Source organism: Thermobia domestica, chromosome 11, assembly GCF_964235325.1.
Source record: "Thermobia domestica chromosome 11, izTheDome1.hap1.1, whole genome shotgun sequence".
NCBI lineage: Eukaryota > Metazoa > Arthropoda > Insecta > Zygentoma > Lepismatidae > Thermobia > Thermobia domestica.
The window spans coordinates 216,703,004-216,722,641 of NC_137464.1; the positions used below are offsets into that span (position 1 = coordinate 216,703,004).

At 36.0% G+C, this 19,638-nt stretch overlaps 1 protein-coding gene across 2 annotated transcripts in view; it reads left to right on the top strand.

The window, feature by feature from the left end:
* LOC145663746 (uncharacterized) overlaps window positions 1–19,638 on the top strand; it is a 64,746-nt gene that overhangs the window by 17,236 nt on the left and 27,872 nt on the right. For both annotated transcript variants that reach the window (XM_081729832.1, XM_081729833.1), the window contains 2 exons: window positions 746–857; window positions 15,584–15,669. In XM_081729832.1, coding sequence (XP_081585958.1) covers window positions 746–857; window positions 15,584–15,669 — 198 coding nt within the window. The remainder of the gene's footprint in view (window positions 1–745; window positions 858–15,583; window positions 15,670–19,638) is intronic.

Genomic DNA, 19,638 nt, shown 5'->3' on the forward strand with positions numbered 1-19,638 from the left:
CTTCCGTAATGCCTTTAATTTTCGTGGGCTGTAAACTGTTTTACATGGGAGAAAGTAGCCTTCTTTACTACACTTGTAATATATATATATATATATATATATATATATATATATATATATATATATATATATATATAGGCTATATATATGACATATTCTATAGTATAATTATACATGCACACAGAACTTGTAACATTTGTATTACTAACTTCAACTATTCTGGATAGTTAGTTGCACTGCTTAAGACGTAATTTACTCCATGGATGTTCAATTATAACTCACAGAATAGAATAGATTCAAACTTATGTATTTTTGAGTACTTTTCCACATTTATCTTATATTTTCACAAAATTTCTTCTTTATAAATTGAATCTACATCCATTCATAATGGCACCTTACGTACAGTGGCGTATTTAGGGGGGTTTGCTATCGAGCTGAAGCCCCCCCAAATAGATAAATGTATACATAGTATATGTAATAACTGTATACCTAGTCAGGAGAATATGCATAGCCCCCGGAAACAAAATCCTAAATACGCCACTGCTTACGTATTATATCTTAACTGCAGAAAAAAATCTGTCTGGCTATAAAACTTAACATAAATATACAGGTCTGGCCATAAAAGAACATGATATCTTCGGTACCGGACCATTGTCCATAACATTTACATATTTATACAGATTATCTTACAATTGGTTTTTCTAGTTAACTACGTTTTCATACTTTGTTTTATTCTAATTTACAGGGTACAGCACTCTGTGTAACTCTAATTGGTATTTCATTATTATGTGTTTACTCAAAGGAAAGAATACAGCTTAATGAGCAAAACATTCAGGAGAATGATGTTATGTGGAAACGTAAGTCATTTGTACTTGAAAGCACTCTATTCTACAAAGTATTATTTTCGTTTTGAAACACATTTGTATAAACTCCTTATAAAGTCAGACAGTCTTCCATACTCTTGTAAAAGCTCTTTTTTTTTTTTTTAATGAAAACCGTACACCAATTTGAGTCCATCAATTGTTTGTATTTAGTAGGAAAAATAATATTAATCGTTTATTGCTAACAAGGGACATCACCCAATTGTCCGGCTCCGATTTTAATGAAATTTTTGTTGCTGATAGAGGACATGTATTTATTACTTGTGATGACAGAAATTTTTGCCATCGTGCATGTTTTCTATTTTTTAATAATTTTTAAAGGTTGTGATGTGGTTAATATAGATTACTGCAGAAGTCCCTTACTACCCCTTGTAAACGGAGTGTTAATGAAAGAACAACCATGTAGATACGTATAGGGCCTAGGGGGAAGTCGTATGGTGCGTATTACCTTGACGGCAGCCATCTTGAAATCCGCCATTTTGAATTAAGGTCAAGTTTTTTAAATGGGAATAGGATAATATGATACATAATTTCGGGCTAGAATTTAATCAGAAAGACAATGGTGAAGTTAGTTTTAAGATGCGCTCATTTGGTGAAAAGTTACAGGCATATTAATTGTTTATACTTACTATGTGCGTAAGTCCCTTATCTCCGCTTCTAACCCGCGTATTAATGATAATAATTGGATAAAGGTTTCGGTAATACATATTATGCCTACAGGGAAATGGTACGATAAGGGTATCATTGACGGCAGCCATATTGAAATCCGCCATTTTGAATTAAGGTGAAGTTTTGAAAACTGAAAACCATAGCATGTGGCACCAAATTTTAATAGTAAATTTTCCCCAAAAGCCAATGGTATGCTTATTTTTGTTCTATAGTTAACCAGTATGAATTTATGACTCTTCTAATGTGCACGAAACGTACAATATTCGATCTTTCAAACTGGCAACACTCCTAATTTTCACCGCATGTTTTAAGATTCCAACTGGCACTTTGCAATTGTTTCCATGGCTCATGTTTTCTAAATTTATTACATTTTTTAAGAGTTGCGATTTGTCAGCTCATGAATAGTGTTGGGATAAGCATCCAGCAATCTTTCTGAATTTTGAAAACTTGCCATGTAATTATTAATTTCATAGGCAATGTAATTATTTATTTCCTATACCTGCAATTCAAAAACTCGTTTACTGACATAAATCATCACAGAACGAAAGAACTCCAACTTTGCATTCAGATAATACCGGAGACGTAGCTTATAATGGATAGTAGATGAGACGAGAAATAAGTTGAAAATTCACTTCAAAAAAGGAAACGAAATATGATTGTTGTGTAAATCAATGGTCTTTTGTTTTGTTTTATATTTATTTGTTTATTGTATATTTATTTATTTATTTATTTATTTTCTATGGCAATATTTTAGCTAGTCAGACAAAAAAGTCATTCGTTTTCTAGTGATTGTTGTCGATGGTTTATGTTTGTAAGATTTATAATCAGTATTGATCGGGAACTCGATTAAGTTACACCTTTTTATAAACAAGTTACCAGTTTTCATATTTTGTTCATGGTACAAATAGTGTGTTGGGAACAGTAATATTATGCCTGTTTGATATTTTCTATCATTGCTGCTGTTCCTTTAAAGTTGTAAGGTTGAATTTGTTAAAAAAAAAAATACTGTTTGTCGTTTGCGCAACATGTAGGTTATATTTCATGATAATTGTGAGTTCGTGTTACACAAATTTCTTCTAATTTCATTTGTATTTCTTTACATCACATAGGTCCATAGGTTCCTCATGTACTCTGGGATAAAATAAATAACTACACTGCCTAGGAAATTAATAATTACATGGCAAGTCTTCAAAATTCAGAAAGATTGCTGGATGCTTATCCCAACACTATTCATGAACTGACAAATCGCAACTCTTAAAAAAATGTAATAAATTGAGAAAACATGATCCATGGAAACAATTGCAAAGTGCCAGTTGGAATCTTAAAACATGCGGTGAAAATTAGGAGTGTTGCCAATTTGGAAGATCGAATAATGGACGTTTCGTGCACATTAGAAGTGTCATAAATTCATACTGGTTAACTATAGAACAAAAATAAGCATACCATTGGCTTTTGGAGAAAATTTACTATTAAAATTTGGTGCCACATGCTATGGTTTTCAGTTTTCAAAACTTCACCTTAATTCAAAATGGCGGATTTCAATATGGCTGCCGTCAATGATACCCTTATCGTACCATTTCCCTGTAGGCATAATATGTATTACCGAAACCTTTATCCAATTATTATCATTAATACGCGGGTTAGAAGCAGTGATAAGGGACATACGCACATAGTAAGTATAAACAATTAATATGCCTGTAACTTTTCACCAAATGAGCGCATCTTAAAACTAACTTCACCATTGTCTTTCTGATTAAATTCTAGCCCGAAATTATGTATCATATTACCCTATTCCCATTTAAAAAACTTGACCTTAATTCAAAATGGCGGATTTCAAGATGGCTGCCGTCAAGGTAATACACACCATACGACTTCCCCCTAGGCCCTATACGTATCTACATGGTTGTTCTTTCATTAACACTCCGTTTACAAGGGGTAGTAAGGGACTTCTGCAGTAATCTCTTAACCACATCACAACCTTTAAAAATTATTAAAAAATAGAAAACATGCACGATGGCAAAAATTTCCGTCATCACAAGTAATAAATACATGTCCTCTATCAGCAACAAAAATTTCATTAAAATCGGAGCCGGACAATTGGGTGATGTCCCTTGTAAGTTTATTGACAACAATATTTACATAGTGTTTCAAAACAACACCGACAACGTTTGGGAGGGGATTCCTGACACTAAGATAAGACAAAAAGTATAGACCAATATGGGTGCACAAATGCTTCCTTTCGGAGTTATAATCTGCCGAAAACATGAAGAATTGAAATTTAAAGGTGCATAGCTCCAAAATTGTGGGACCTACGTACCGTAATCGTGTGAACACTTCATTTAGTAATTAATATCTGCCCTATCCAAATACCCATGTTTCAGAATCCTGAGGTACTTCCGCAACAATTTTTATAGAGGTAGTTGGTTAGTAGTTCAAATTATATGTCCGTAGCCAAACTCTCTCTATAAAAATTGTTGCAGGAGTACAGAAGGATTCTGATACATGTAACTTTGGGTAGGGCACATACTAGTTCCTAATTGTAATTTTGACCCGACTACGGTTGGTCCCATAGCATTGGAGCTATGGTCCTTTAAATTTCAATTTTTTCATGTTTTCGTCCGTCTATAACTCCGAAAGGAAGCTTTTGTGCACTATACTTTGAAGGTTGGTCTTTATTTTTCGTCTTATCTTGGTGTCAGGAATCACCTCCCAAACGGTCAGTGCTGTTTTGGAACACCCTGTAGAGGGATTAGCGTAACTAGGACACTTTCCTAGGGCAACCCATGGCCTCTTGTCTTTTAAGGAGATTAATTACTCTTATATGTAGAGGGGAAGTATTTACCATTGTTGTGATTATGTTACTCTTATTATGTGATCACATAAATTATGTTGAAAGATTGCTTCTTACCAAAGTCTGTAAACAATAAACAGTACGGTGAATTACTGCATGACCAATTGGCGACTGATCGTGTCGGTCAAAAGTAGATCCACATTTATAAAAGTGGCCCACTGTTGTATTTAGACATTGGTCAAATCGGACGTAAGCTACTTCTGGTAAGCCAGCATACGCAAATCTGCCTTATGTATAATTCAATGTCTTATAGTAGAACTTATTTATTGATTTTACAACTAGCTGGTATGATTTTTGACATATTAATTTACTACCAGTGTCCCATACCTTCTTATACCGTTCCAATAAGATCATTTGGTTTAGGATAGTATATAATTAGTCCTTAACAGTGCAGTTGTTTTGAGCACCCGAGCGGTTCACATAATTGAGTTGTGTGTTGGTGATGCTCACTTGTTGGTGACGCGTGTCTATTCACGAAGATTTTTGCAGTGAACAGTTTCTCTTTTCAGAGGACCGGTATTTTCGTCTCTTTTTGATGTGTCTCATTTTGCGTTTTATATGTTTGAAAGTATGAATATATTAATTACAGCCATGAATTTAAAGAAAGATATGCAATTTCAAGTTATCTTTGACTGCCATCATCGAAGCTCACGCCCAAACGTAAGTCAACTATATCAGTAGTTTCAAGACACGTTTCTCCATATTTTTTGACAATATTTGTATGATTGTGTTAAATCTGGAAGCTTATTGTATCTACGCCAATTTTGAAGATTTAAAATCCTGTGAACAGTTCACTACTACAGCTCTTGAATCAGTAGACTTTTAGTATGCATACGGAAATATCAGCAATGTCAGTATTGTAACCGCCACTGATCCAGCCAAATTAACACACTTTACGACTTTCCTTTGAAGGGCCAGTTGTCGTTTTGGAATGACAATTTTCCAACCCGGCTCGTATGGTAGTTCAGAGTTGCAAAGTGACCGTGACACATGATGGACAGACTATGACTTGCCTCCACTGCCATTCATATTTCCACACAATTTCCATTTGTCCTCTAAAGGAACCGAGAAGCCCTGTAGCCTTCACTGGAAGGGTTCGTTTACAAATGAACGAGTTAAGAAAAGTGCAGCGATCGTTTCCACGCTCAGTGTTTCATTTGATATCAGCTTGTCGCCTATTTCGCCCTTCCAGGCGCCCTTCAGGCTTACCATCATTGATAGGCAAGAGATACTCGAGTTACCCATTACACAACCAGTGACCCGTTAGTACAAAATTTGTCTGCAGTTCCTGGTGACATCGGCTTGAAACTGCATCCTTACCCTTACAGGACAAGCCTTTGGGAATTAGGGATACTGTTTCTTTCAGATCGACGCCTCAGAAACTATTTGAACTAACAACTTCTTCTACTAAAGAACAGATCCTGTCAAGTAGTCTCACGACGAACATCACGTTGACTTAGTACATTCAGACTTTACTTCAAAACAGATAAGAAGTGTGACATGAAAGTAAACTGGTATAAAAGGACCAATATGGGCATTTAGAATAATACAGTGAGAGCGACAGGGAGGATTCTCGTGAATTATGTTCACAGCTACCTGCAATTTCGGAATAAGAACTAACTTTAGGATTGTTGTGTAGTTTTTGTGTCGACTAGCAGTTGATCTTCAGCGACAATTTTGAGTAAATGTTTTGCTTTTCTATGTGCATTTTCCTTTCTTTGATTGCGTATGAGTGTTTTAACGTCTTATGTTGTAGTTTCATTTCATCGTGTATATTATCTTCTATGGAACTCTTCTTTTCTACGTTTTGTAAGTATTCATCTTTTGTTTTGTTTTCTTTTCCTTATTATATGCTAGTAGTTTATTCACTTAAGATATTAACTCTCAATCCTCACCTTTGATCCTTTGATTATAACAAGACTCTTCTTCAATAACTTATAGACGCCCGCCAGTGCAACATTATCTGTCTTGAGGAAGTAACGTTTACTTTATTTGACTATCTCTCCGTGTTCCAGACAACTGCCAATTATAGTCACTTGACTGGGATTGCGCTTTTGGTTAATTGTGATCGAGCTGTTTTGACACCTGATAGAAGGGCCTTGTTATATTCAGAATATATGCTTAGTAACACAATGCGAGTATTAAAGTTTCATACGTACACGGAAAAGGGAGGAGTTATATGCAATGATTTCGTCTCTATTTCCTCCGGACATTTCTCACAGCGTCATTGTAGGGAATTTCAATATTATTTTAGATTCCAGAGAACCCATTAGGCCTTCGCTGTCCTTCCAATCCTTGTTGCAGCTTGTACAATCCGCGGCAAAAAACCTGCAACATGAGGATGTAAGTTTATTGTGAAACTACGCCTAACAGCACAGGCAATCAACATAACTTTTAAGTGGAACGAATCACGCCAGGATAAACCTCGGCCTCCTCCCGTGCACACTTATTTTGGAGCAAAAGACTTCGTCATTTCACAATAAACTTATATGCTCATGTTGCAGTTTTTTGCCGCGGATTGTACATGTTACAAGGTTAAAATATACTTTACCTGTGTCTAATTCATAGCATGTTTTTACTTATTGTACTGCTCCTACAAAGAGCATACATGATTGAGTTTATACCACAGACAGTATTTACTCTGAGGTGGAGATTTCATCACCTTTCGTTTTGCCTTTACAGACCATGCAGGTGTAGAAGTTACTTTTAAAATGCATTTCACGTTATGACAGCTCGCAGTCATATATACGCATCCCAAGTGCTTCAGGTATTTTCTGATTTTATTGGCTGACACAGATAGGACATGAAAAATCATGACGGAGCTGAAAGCAAACGCAAGCTGCTGTCGGCTCTCGTAGCCGAGAGTGCTAGTTAGTGCGCTAGCAATACAAGTCACATTTAGCGTGGGTTCAACCCAGCCTAAAGAAAGTTTTTTTTAAAAAAAATCATACCGATTGGAAGCCTCGCAGGGGTTAGTTGGGTTCTGTTCTCGACATCAAATGGGCAAATTAAAGATTTGCCCAATTTTTTCTGTCCATTTTACATGACCAACTTACAACAGCTGGCTAGGGTAGCACACGAAACTGAAACGCTTGGAATCGGCGAAAATTCAGCTCGCAGCCCTTTCTGTTATAAGATTAATAACAAAAATATTTCCCAAGACGAAGCAGTGGCGGGGTTTTGAGCGAGCTTTCCATACTGGTATAATTAACAGCGTTACTATTCAACTGGTGGAATCTTTATTTTAAACTTGGAAATCACAATTTTTTCGATAGAATGGACATGTGGCGCGTGAGAAGAATAGTTACTTATCTGACTTTTTAAATCGCACATTCCATGCATTCTGAACCGATTCTCCTCCACTTGCTAATCTTACCATTAATAACTGTCTCAAATACAGGTTGAAAAAATTATTCTTATGTTTCCCTTCCTGCGTATTTTGCTGAAGAGCATCCTTTGGACTATACATATCCACCGGAGTCTCTTTCGACCTTGTCTCAACATATCACGAAGCACGATTGTCGCACAAGTAACGCATATCATTGAGCACGCTCCACTGAATGCGAGGTATTTTTCTTATTTTCATTTTTGACACGTCCCAAAAGGCGTTTTAACAGTGGACTTGAAGAAGACATATGACAATCTATATCACGCTTTTCTCTTCCGGACTTTGGATCCTGGCGATTTACACTGTCAGTTCGAAATGTCGCCAGTAATTCATATTTAACGTAGAGTATCAAAATACACATCAACGGCCAACTGTCCTCCTCTATAAGCGTGGATAACGTCAATGTCGCAATTTATCAACCACTCTTTTTGCCTTGGCATTTGATCCCTTTCTACGAATATTAGCTACACTTCATTCACTTGGCCCTTCTCACTTTCTGAGTCAGAACGTTTCTTGCATATGCTAGTGACGTGGAGATCATGGGAGTTGATCCCACGTATGTGAGAGTATTGTTGCTGTGCTTCAGAAGTGTGCTCTGCTCTGGTCTCCACTATAATGCACGAAAAACTCAGCTCTTGCAGTTTGTTAGGTTTCGTTCTCGAGTTAATGATCCTCTAACATAGAGAGTGCCACTTCTTTAACGGTTTTGTGAATCCATTTCACGTCGGTTTCTACCAGTGTAAGATCAATTAAGATACACAACTGAAATCTTCTCTTACTCTTTATTCTTAATCTATACCTGGTCTATCTTGGCATCTCATAAATCAATATCATTCATAAACTACAAATCTTTACACATCTCATAATCTTAATTGTATTTCTTACATTTATAATCTTCCTCATAATCATAAATCACAATATCAACTTAACTTCCAAATTGTATAAGCATTGATGAGTACCAGACTTTGGTCATTATGCAGGACAAGTTAAATGCGTCTCTCAAGAGATGAAACCCTGTACGGAAAAAATGGTTTAATATACGTAAGGAGAGAAGTAATAAGACAACATCTATGAATCAAGGGAACATAAGATATGAGGATGCTGCAGCTGAGAACAATATCGTTATGTTGGACAAGATGCGTGATCTAGATGAGTTGATTAAACATCTCACGGAAAAACAAAACCAAATGCAGGCATATATTCACTTTCTGATAGGAAGATTGTATGAAACGAAGAAAAGGAAGCAGTTCGAAGATGGGTAAACAAATGAATTTTATTCGGATTCTTAAGTATGATTGTATTGTAGTTTAAATGTTTTTCGAAGGATTAGGTTCCGTTTCATGTAAAGCGGGAGAAATGTTGGACTATAAGAGGGCACAAAGTGTTCATCGATATATACTGTCCGTTGTTAGGAAAAAGAGGAGTTTTGTATACGCAAATATTACGAGATAGAAGATAAAATATGTTAGATGGATCATGTAGATTGAGTTTTACGAAGATTATTAGAATACTAGGAAGAGGATTAACACGATACAGATTTTGATTTAGAGTAAGATACAGATGATTATATATGTTGTAAGAAGTATATGAACGAGTACAGATTGAGATTAAAGGGATGTTAATGAACATGCGGTTTACAGTGATTGAAGGATTAAATATATGTGTGCTAGGCTTAAAGTAATTTTGAATTACCTATTTTCGGATCTAACACACACGAAGATACTTTGGCCCATCGTTACACTACTTGTGCAGGATCAATAAATGTATGGAAGCGGCTCACGTTCTTCTTACGACGGATTTGTCGACAAACTGGAAAAAGAGTGGTTGAAAAACTGCAACCTTGACGTTACCCACACTTTAGAGGAATAAAGGGGAACAGGCGGACGTCGATCTGTATTTTGATACTCATCATTGAATATGAATTAGTGACTACATTTCGAAATGTCAACGGAAACCTCCAGGATTTCAAAGTCCGCAAAAGAAAATCGTGATCTGAACTACCAGACGTCTTCTTCAAATCCATTCCAGTTTATAGTTTTCCACATATGGTTTCCCGATTTTGGTTATTTCTAACCGACTGAATACCATTCTATTCTTCTCCTTTTGACATGTAGGATTATCTATATACACATCGACATGCGTGACTTTGATCGATATTGTTAATAAATAGAATCGTTACGATTTTGGAAATGTATTATTGCCTTCCTCAGATACATTATGAAAAATCTAAATGCTATAGCTTATATATATCAGAGAAAGAGGAAGTAATTTCGAAGATCCAATCAGATCCTTCCTTTCATTATTAACAACTTTCAATTGCATACATATCTCTACTATTAATAATAAAACTTTCACTTTAAAGAAATAAACTTTTAATTGGCCAGCTGCGCTACTCCATGTGCACTTAACATACCTGTGTTATGTTTACCTTTCTTTTCTGCTCTATCCAAAATCTTTCTCAGAAATCATGGATTTTTCAGTCCACTATTCCATTCATCAGTATATACTGTTACCTCTCTTTCCTCTTCATATCCATTCCACTTCTTTCCATTTTCTTATAATGTTTCTTCTCTCCTTTTACAATCCCTTCACTCCCAATCTATTTCGTTTCTATTTCTAACACGAATGGTGCAAAGCACCTGTGAAATCTTTGTTTCTAGCCCATTGACTTTATGCGGGGACTCATTTTCTCTTTCCTTTTGATACGAAGTGGAAATATAATGGTTTCACTTCACTGATTACATCTTCAAATTAATTTAAATAGCACTTGTTTTTCGATTTAACAAGGTATAGATTTAATATTTAATGATCAAATCTATATATATAAAAGAGAACGCACAAATCCTTTGTTACCTCATCACGCTAATACGGCTGAACCAATTTCTTTTATTTTTGGGGGGTTATTAGGATTTGGACCCTAGATGGTTTTTATCATATCACTTTAATTTTTAATTACCAGTGTCTTGAGATAATTGACCATTCAAGTGTCCATAACGTACAAATCCTTTGTTAGTTCATCATAGGTAAAAATAAACGTATTTATATGCAACCCGCATGACCGTGTCACTCGGCGGGTTAACATAAATGACAGGCGATATAATGTTAACATTTACTGCAATCTACTATGGTTTTTATCATATCACTTGAAAGCGAAAACTTCCGGGGTGACCGCAGCGAAGCGGGGCGGGTTAACATAAATGACAGGCGATATAATGTTAACATTTAATGCAATCTTCTATGGTTTTTATCATATCACTTGAAAGCGAAAAAGTAAAAATTATCTAAGTAACAAAGTTTATTGCGTTCCGGGGTGACCGCAGCGAAGCGGGGTGAACGCTGCTAGTTTAATATAAATCATAAGCATCATCATAGGTATTTTGCCATTATTGGCAGATCACTTTCTGCACCTAAGAAGTTTCCATACTCTTCCAGTCTTCCGCTAATCACTACGTCTTCACATATGATTTCTCTATTTTGATATCGTCCAATAATTGCAGTTTCCTTCGCCTCTTCCATCTCTTTCTTGCGACCACACCCTCTAAAACGTCCCTCATGACACCGTTCCTTCTTAGACAATGTCCCTTCTTAATATCTAAAATTGTTGCATTCTACCCCACCATTTCTAACACCCTCTCATTCATTTTCCGCTCGACCCAGCTAATTCTCCATTCTTCTCCACACAAACCTTTCGAAAACTCCCAGTCGTTTCTTATCACTTTTACGTAATGTCCATGTTTCTGATCCATAAAGCATAATATTCCACACGAAGCACTTTATGTGTCTTTTTCTCAACTTTTTTTCAATGTCCCACAAAGTAGTACTTTCTTCCTTCTAAAGGCTTCTTTTGTAATTCCTATCCTTGCTTTTATTATACGTTCACACTTCATATCGAACTACCCAGACACCGAAAACTAGTCACTTGTTCTATTTTCTTCCCTTCTACTTCAATATTTCACATCTACCATTTCGTTCCAATCACCATGGCTTTTGTCTTTCTAACATTAATTTTCATCTTATATTCTTCACAGCCATTCCTCAAGTTTTCAAACATCTTATTGATTTACTCTTCAGATTCTGTAACAAGCGCCATATCATCTACAAACCGTATACACCTAATCATTCTAGCTCCTACTGAAATGCCGTCGTCATTTTGTATGTACTGTAAAACACTCTGTAAAACTGTAAAAATATCTCTTCTAGTAAAACACAATAACACACTGAGCAAAGCTATGTGATATGTAAAAGAAAACACGATCACGTAACAGTTTCAACAGAATAACTGTGTCTTCATCAGACTTCCACTCCTGGCTGCTAGGGAGTTGGTCATCTCTTATATACTATCTGGAGATCAACTTTTAATTAAGCCCCGCCTCTTCATTAAAAAGTACCACTTATGTGGTGGTCACTTTCACTTTGCTGCACACGTGTCCAATTAAAAGTTTACTTTTTCCCTGGACACATTCCGTCCTCTAAATATCGTTATTTTTCTTATTAGTTTGTTCAATTTCCTCCTTCTCATTTCTTGTTTTTTAAGCAGAATCTTCTCCACTCTTTATTTATCGAGAATCCTGAATTCTAATTCATCACCTTGTCTCCTGAATTCATACACTCCCTGGCTTTTTCCCATTTTCTCACAACAGTTCTCTTCTCTACTTCTATGACCTCAGCTCCTTCCCACCCTATTCTGTGGTTTGTGTTTTTCTGAAGCTTATATACCGCATTGTTGTCCTTTTTGAATCTTACATCGTCCAATCTATTCGTAGACACTTGGTTCCGGAAAGACACTGTTCCCGTATTGTTCCAAATGTATTTGATGGATTGCCGCCCCTCATACACCTTCCGACTAAAACAACAGGATCATTGCTCGCTGTTCCACTTTGGTGCAAACTTCTAATAGAGTGGACATGATCTATCTGCATCTAAAGGAAGACAAATGGATTAATTAGGATCAAACTTTCATAGCTTGACTACAACAGCATAATAATTAAACAAACGAGAACAGAGGTCAAAACGAACAATATAAGAAGAGTTCTGTCAAAATACCGGATATTTTTTTTATTTACCCTCGTAGATAGTAAAGTTGTTGTTGAGCGGTTAGTCTGTGATTATTGTGATTGGTGCTGGAGTTTAGATGAAGCAACGATAGAAAAGTTGTTGAACTAAAGTAATGGACAAGTTTACAACAAGTGGCCCCTATAAGTTTATTGTACGTGTATTAAAGTGGATACAATGACACCATTGTATGCGTTATATTTTAAGTAGTTCAGTGACTACTAATAGGATTGAAATTATGTAAAGTTACATGATTTAAGATCAGGGCCTCTTATGAGGATTCAGTTAGATCCACTTGTTTAAGGGTATTTACAAGTTACAATAAATATATACTGGGCGTATCCAAAGTTCGGGGTTTCCAATGTAAAATGGTCGACTTTTGCCAATCGTACCAGCCGTTTTAGCCTCCACACTATTAGCATGTCCTATGTTAAGTGAAAAAATGAGGTTGAGTTCAAATGGTACGTGGAAATGACACGGTGAACTTTATGTGAGGAAACCTAGGAACACCTCAAATCCATTTCCCAATAACGGTGATTTGTTGCTATGCTCAGGGCCCAATGGGACATTATGCTAAACAGGCAACGTTGCTCTTTCATTTAACACACAGCATCGTACCAATGTGGAGCCCAAACGACTGGTAGAGTTCGTGGCAATGAAAATGTTATAAAAAGTTTATGTCCAAATTACTAGCAAACCCTTATGCTGTGTCCCTACGCATTCAGAAACACATTTCTCGATCGACTACCTCCTCCTCCTCTTCTTATCTAAGGCAGTCTGTGTGATATATTACACTCTCTCGATTCTGGTGCAAAAAAACAGGAACCATGTATTGAAGCTTTATAGCTCTAAAACCGTCTTTTTCATTCGCCTGTTCTTAAGTGCGTTTTTAGAGTCTAAATAAAAAAAAAGTGTCACAAAATATTCCCATAGCTTTATAAACGTCTTTATTTGCATTCTTTTCCTTCTTCAAAGATTGCATATCAAATCAAACTAGGATAATGCTCCTTGTGTGTGATTTTAGTTTAGCGTCCCGTTCATCAGCGAGGCTGTATGAGACGTGGACCAGGCACGTAGCCAAGGGGTGGGTCCGGGGGGTCCGGACCCCCCCCTTGAGACCAGAAATAAAAAAAATAAGAAAGGATAAAACAAAAAGAAACTAGAAATAGGAAGAGCCAGCGTTAAAAATAAAAAGCTAAAAATAAAAATAATTTTTCATCATCGTTTCTCGTATTAAACATATTATTTCAGAAACCGTTTTCAACTGCTCCTTTAACTTGTCATTTGGCACAGACAGTATTTGACAGATATTAAAAACAAAAACTTATGTAGATGAAAGTTCCGTTAATATTTGATTCAATAGAGGAAGAAGCGCAAATATTGTAAAATATTTTACAAGACATTATTGGATACGTTACTTTTTTAAAAATAGTTGAGGTCATAATACAAAAAAATGGTTATATTTGGATGAACAGAAAAAGGAACCTCGATATTGTAAAATCTTGTTAAATATTTTTAATATAATTTTATTCGACATTTCTTCATAGTTTGTTACTAAAATACTTACTATAATGTCCTCATTTTATTGTCCTAACAAACCAATATGTGTTGCTAGTAAAATAGTGATCAAGCACCTTGTGTGATAACCACAATATTTCATATCACACTCCCCCCCCCCCCATTACGAAATCCTAATCAATATATGTTACCAGTAAAATAGTTTAGAATAATCGAACTCTGGTGTGGATAACCCCAGTATATTATGTCTCGGACCCCCCCTATTACGAAATCCTGGCTACGTGCCTGCGTGGACCTACTGATTAACGTGGAATCCGAACCACATGAGCTCCCGCCGGAATCGAACCCGGTTCTCTCAACTCCCATTTATAGGAATTGTCAATCAAGGATGTAAGTTTTGTGCTTCCCAAAGTCTGTAATGCGGGTGCACAGCTCTAGAAACTACTGACAGAAATGAGTGTTATTCAATGGTTAATTTAATTTTGTTTCCCAGTAATTGCAATCAAATGTTCTAGTTGCGTCATTGGGCAGTACAGGAGGGTGTAATTTCCCCTCCCTTGAGTATTATAAACATATATGATTTGTTCATATGTATAGCAAACCACTGATATAAAAAGGAGAGGAGGAGGAGGATTTGGATTGAATATTAGTCGATCGAGACGTGTTTTTCTGAATATATAAGCACATGGCGCAAGAGTTTGTTAGTAATTTGAACTTAAGCTCTTTGTAACGTTTTCATTCCCGCGAACTGTACTAATGGAATAAATCCACCTCTTTAGATTGAAAGCTACTTATTTTCAACGACCAAGCTCTCTTTCTACTTCTCGTACTCTATCTTCACTCATAACGCAGTTGACCAATACCCCTGAACGTTTTAAACACTCGGTATAACATTCACTGAGATAGGAATATATAGCATAAACGTCTCGAGATGAGATGTCACTTTTCTGATGTTTCTCCTAACAAGGCAGCCCCAAATGAGGTGTCGTAGGCAACAGAAATTTTAAAGAAAACAGAAAAATATTGCCCCATATTAGTTAGCAACCTATAAAATATAAATGGTATAGATACTTAACAACGTTAAGGTAAAAACGGAATATATATATTATATATATATATATATATATATATATATATATATATATATATATATATATATATATATATATATATATATATATATATATATATATTGCAATGAAAACTATTTTATTTCTTTTGCAGGTATATATATACTAGGCTGGATATTACTGGTATTAGGTGTTATAGATACAGGAATGTCAATACTTTTGATTATAGGTATTGAAAAGGTATGATACTTTTTATTCTTTACTTGTTCTCACTATTCTAGAAATCCTATTACTTTAAAGGAATTCATAATAGCCAATTTCACCCGAAACTGTATAATGAAATATGTACATTTGTTTATAAGAAGTTAAGGAAGGAATGAAGTTTCGGATGTGTGTCACTTCAAGATGGCATAGGTGACACTTGAATCATATATAGTAAGTAGTGCTACAGTAAAATGCATGAAGCAAGAGAAAGAAATATGTGACTAGAACATGGCACTTTTATAAAACGATAGTTTCTTACATTAAATGCACTGTGACTCATAATGAACCCTTCCTCTGATATCACACATAAAGTGAAATAGATCTTAAAAGGGTATGGACAGCGATGGATGCTCCGCAACACGCTACTCGCAAAATTGGAAATGAGTTGTTGTAGTATGGACTTCCATTCCACCACCAGCGCTGTTGACAACTTCTGGTTAATCGTTGGTGCAACTGGAAGTGCTGCAAGGCGTCTCTTCAAAGCTCCAAACATGGTAAACGTCCTCTACACTGGAGTAGAGGTAAGAGGCAAGTCAGTCCATTAATATCCTTTTGTTCTGAGTTCTGTCAGCTCCACTGTTCGATGTTGTCGCATATTATCATCCATAGAGAGGAAATTTGGGCCAACGGCACCTCTGCAAAAGAAGCACACTAAATAGTAAAGTATCGCAATAGAGTTGACTGGTGAGTGTATTGCCTTTAAAAATTGGGAAGTCGGTATTCTGATCTAACATTATGCCTTCCTACACAAAAATACGGATCATAAAAGCGATCCTATCCGACAATGTTCCTGAGTTCGTTGCGTATTCCGACCTCTTCCCAAAGGAATGTGCATCCCGAACCACTACTCAGACTGAATCCGATCTCATCGGAGAAAACAACACAACTCCCCTTTTTGTCGATCTGGTACCAATGTTCTTGACATCACCGCTAACGGTGCAACCGATGTGAAGGTGTCAACAGAATACAAGTAATGGTCGTCGGTGAAAGAAACCAGTCCATGCAGTTGGTGTGTTATTGTGGAGCGTGAGATTGTGCTACTTGTAGTCCTCTTACCCGGGATGTACTTGAACCTGAACCCACAAAGTGGGCGTGATGCATAAATTTCCTAAAAGCTTTGGTCAAGGTAAGATTAAAGTCGGTTACCATAATTGGGAAGGTCTCATGCATTCCGCTTGGGGGCAGCACTTTACTCATTTGTATTAAAAGCTTTAAGCGTGTCTGACCGTAAAGTCCGTTGGAACCAGGGGGTGCTCTTAACCTATGCCCCGAACCTCTACTTTCACGCTCTCTTCACAGTGACGTCACCAGCGAGGAACTTACAGCTTGTCGTCTGCTTGGCGCGCGAAGATTTGCTAGTAAGACCACAAACAATTCTTTATTTATTTTGGGCTTTTGCTATGTTGAATTGTGTTGCTTTCTTTTCTAGTGGTGTACGTGGACGAATATTATTTAATAAAGAAAAGGTATATATCTCGGAAGATTTCTTTACGTGTGGGCTTGGCTGTACAGACATGCAATATTGGAAGATAGTGTGAACTTGAATACGTGTGTACATATGTATTTCTACGTGTATTTGTCTTTCATCTTCAACTGTTCCACACTATAGAATTAGGGATGTACCGATATATCGGTATCGGTAGTATCAGCCACTTTTGGGAGTATCGGTATCGGCATTGGCAAATAAACACCGATATTTACCGGTACATTTTTCAAACTATTTTAAGTTTGTTTAATATTAACAGTGACACTTATATTTCATCGGTTTCTTTTAGAGTTAAAAGTTGTTCTAAATTATTATCAATTGTACAATCAATCGGTTTCTTTATGCATGTATACGCCTTTGATTTGCACTAATCATACTTAACTGATAGTTTTAGTCCCTCCATGCCAAAATAGTCAAGAAAAGACAAAGGTCCTCAGCCAGGATCATAGGCACCCGAAGAAAATTTTCTAGGGGGAACCGATTTCCCGATTTCAAAGTAAAATAAAGTAAGTTTATTTTCCTTATTCATTTTCATAAATTTCTATGTATGCATGAAGTTCATAATTTAAAATTATTTTTCGATAGTTTTTCTGCTTATTGGTCCTCTAGATCAACGTTTCCCAACCGGTGTGCCGCGAGGAATCGAAATAAAATTATTAATTTTATAGCAATCAAATTTCAAAACGTAGGGAAAAATGTATATTTGTATTTCACATTACTACGAACCTCTGCTATGAATCTACAATTCTAAGTTTCATACCGGGTTACTGTTCTGTACATTTCTAATGTTGAAAAAAGTAGAGATATTTGTTTTCATTGTTATGACCATTATTGCTTCTTTATTGTTGGAAACTATTTCGTAACTTGAAAATTTAAAATACCTTTCCTTTCGACAAATTACCTATTTGTGTTTTAAAAGTAAAAGAGATTTGTTTGTTCGTTCGTTATTTAGTTATCTTCCTTCTTAGTAAAAAGTTGGATACAGTTTTTAAAAAGAAAGCGTATTTTTAAAAACATGAGTCCAATATTTCATTGAAATTGTTTTCTGTTTTAAAATTACAATGAAAAATAAGCATAATGATTTACCACGGGGGAAAATCAGCGATTGAGCTTTCTTCTCTATGAGAAGGAGATCAATAATCACAGAAAAATACCATTGTGTTTTATATTTGCAATATAAAACACATATTTATCTGCAACTTTGCTTACATACATTCACAGTAACATTTCAGATATAAATACATTTAAAATGTAGTTATAATTCAACAATTATCTACAGTGACGACGCCAGAGGGGGGCAAGGGGGGCGAGCGCCCCCCTAGTAGCTACTTCTGCCCCCCTGACTGCCACCTAGACTGCCCCCCCCAGACTCCTACAATCTTTAAACATTCTACATGTAGTATTTTATATCAGTATCATAACCAATCTCATTGAAAAATTGTAGTCTACTTTCCATGAATTTACTATGTGGCAGATTAATCCTCAAGCTTTCTTCTTTGAGCGTCTGGGTATGCACGCAGATTTCTGTTTTCTATTAATAATTTAGCGCCTTTTGAGGTGAATTTTAGTTATACTTCTTTCTTATGATTTTTAATTATTGTGCCTAGCGAACAATAGTAGATTTGGTCGACTTGTTTTCTTCTTATTGGAAACAAAAGAAAGGTAAAACCAGTTACGTAACTTGTTTGCATTTATCCAGGTTTGAAGTTTTCAGTTTCATATTTTGTTTTATTTCAAGGTTCTATAGGCCCTACTTCTAGTTTTCTGAAACATTATTCTCGGCTTTCAATATTCAGAGGATGTGCTTATAACAGCTTGGTTTGCAACTACCAGGGCTTAATTTTTTGAAGAGGATAAAAAGAGCTGTGTTTTCCCTTCCTGCAAATGATAATATTAAATTTATGGAATTAAATTGATTCCCAATAAAACGTATTGTCAGAGTGGTGATCTTTAGTTAGTAATTGGTTTACACTAGTGCTCCCTTACTTATTTTGTTTCAAAGTACTTACGTGACGTCTACCATATTGACTAGGGACTGTTGAAAAATTCGTTGCCCAACCCAGAAGGAGTGCACGTGGAATGGTGAAGTTTTACTTCTTCTACACTTCCCCCGAGAGTCAATGTACTACCTTGTGCAGTGCTCCAGTTTTTGCAGAAAAGTTAAAAAATCTGAAGATTTCCTCGCAACACTGTTCGTAGCACTACCCCTATCAGATCTAAAATGGCATCCTTGCACATGTTATTTAAGTTTGGGAAATAAGTACACGTAAATGTTAGACGGAGCTAAATCTGCGAAATAAGAATGATGATCTAGACATTGAAATCCTAGATTATGCAATGTCAGTTGTGTTCGCAGGGGCTTGATGGACAGGTGTATTCTCCTGAAGGAACAAAATTCCTTTCTTTTCATTTTCCGCGGCGTTGAACTTTGAATTTTTCTTTCAGTTTTGTAAGTAATC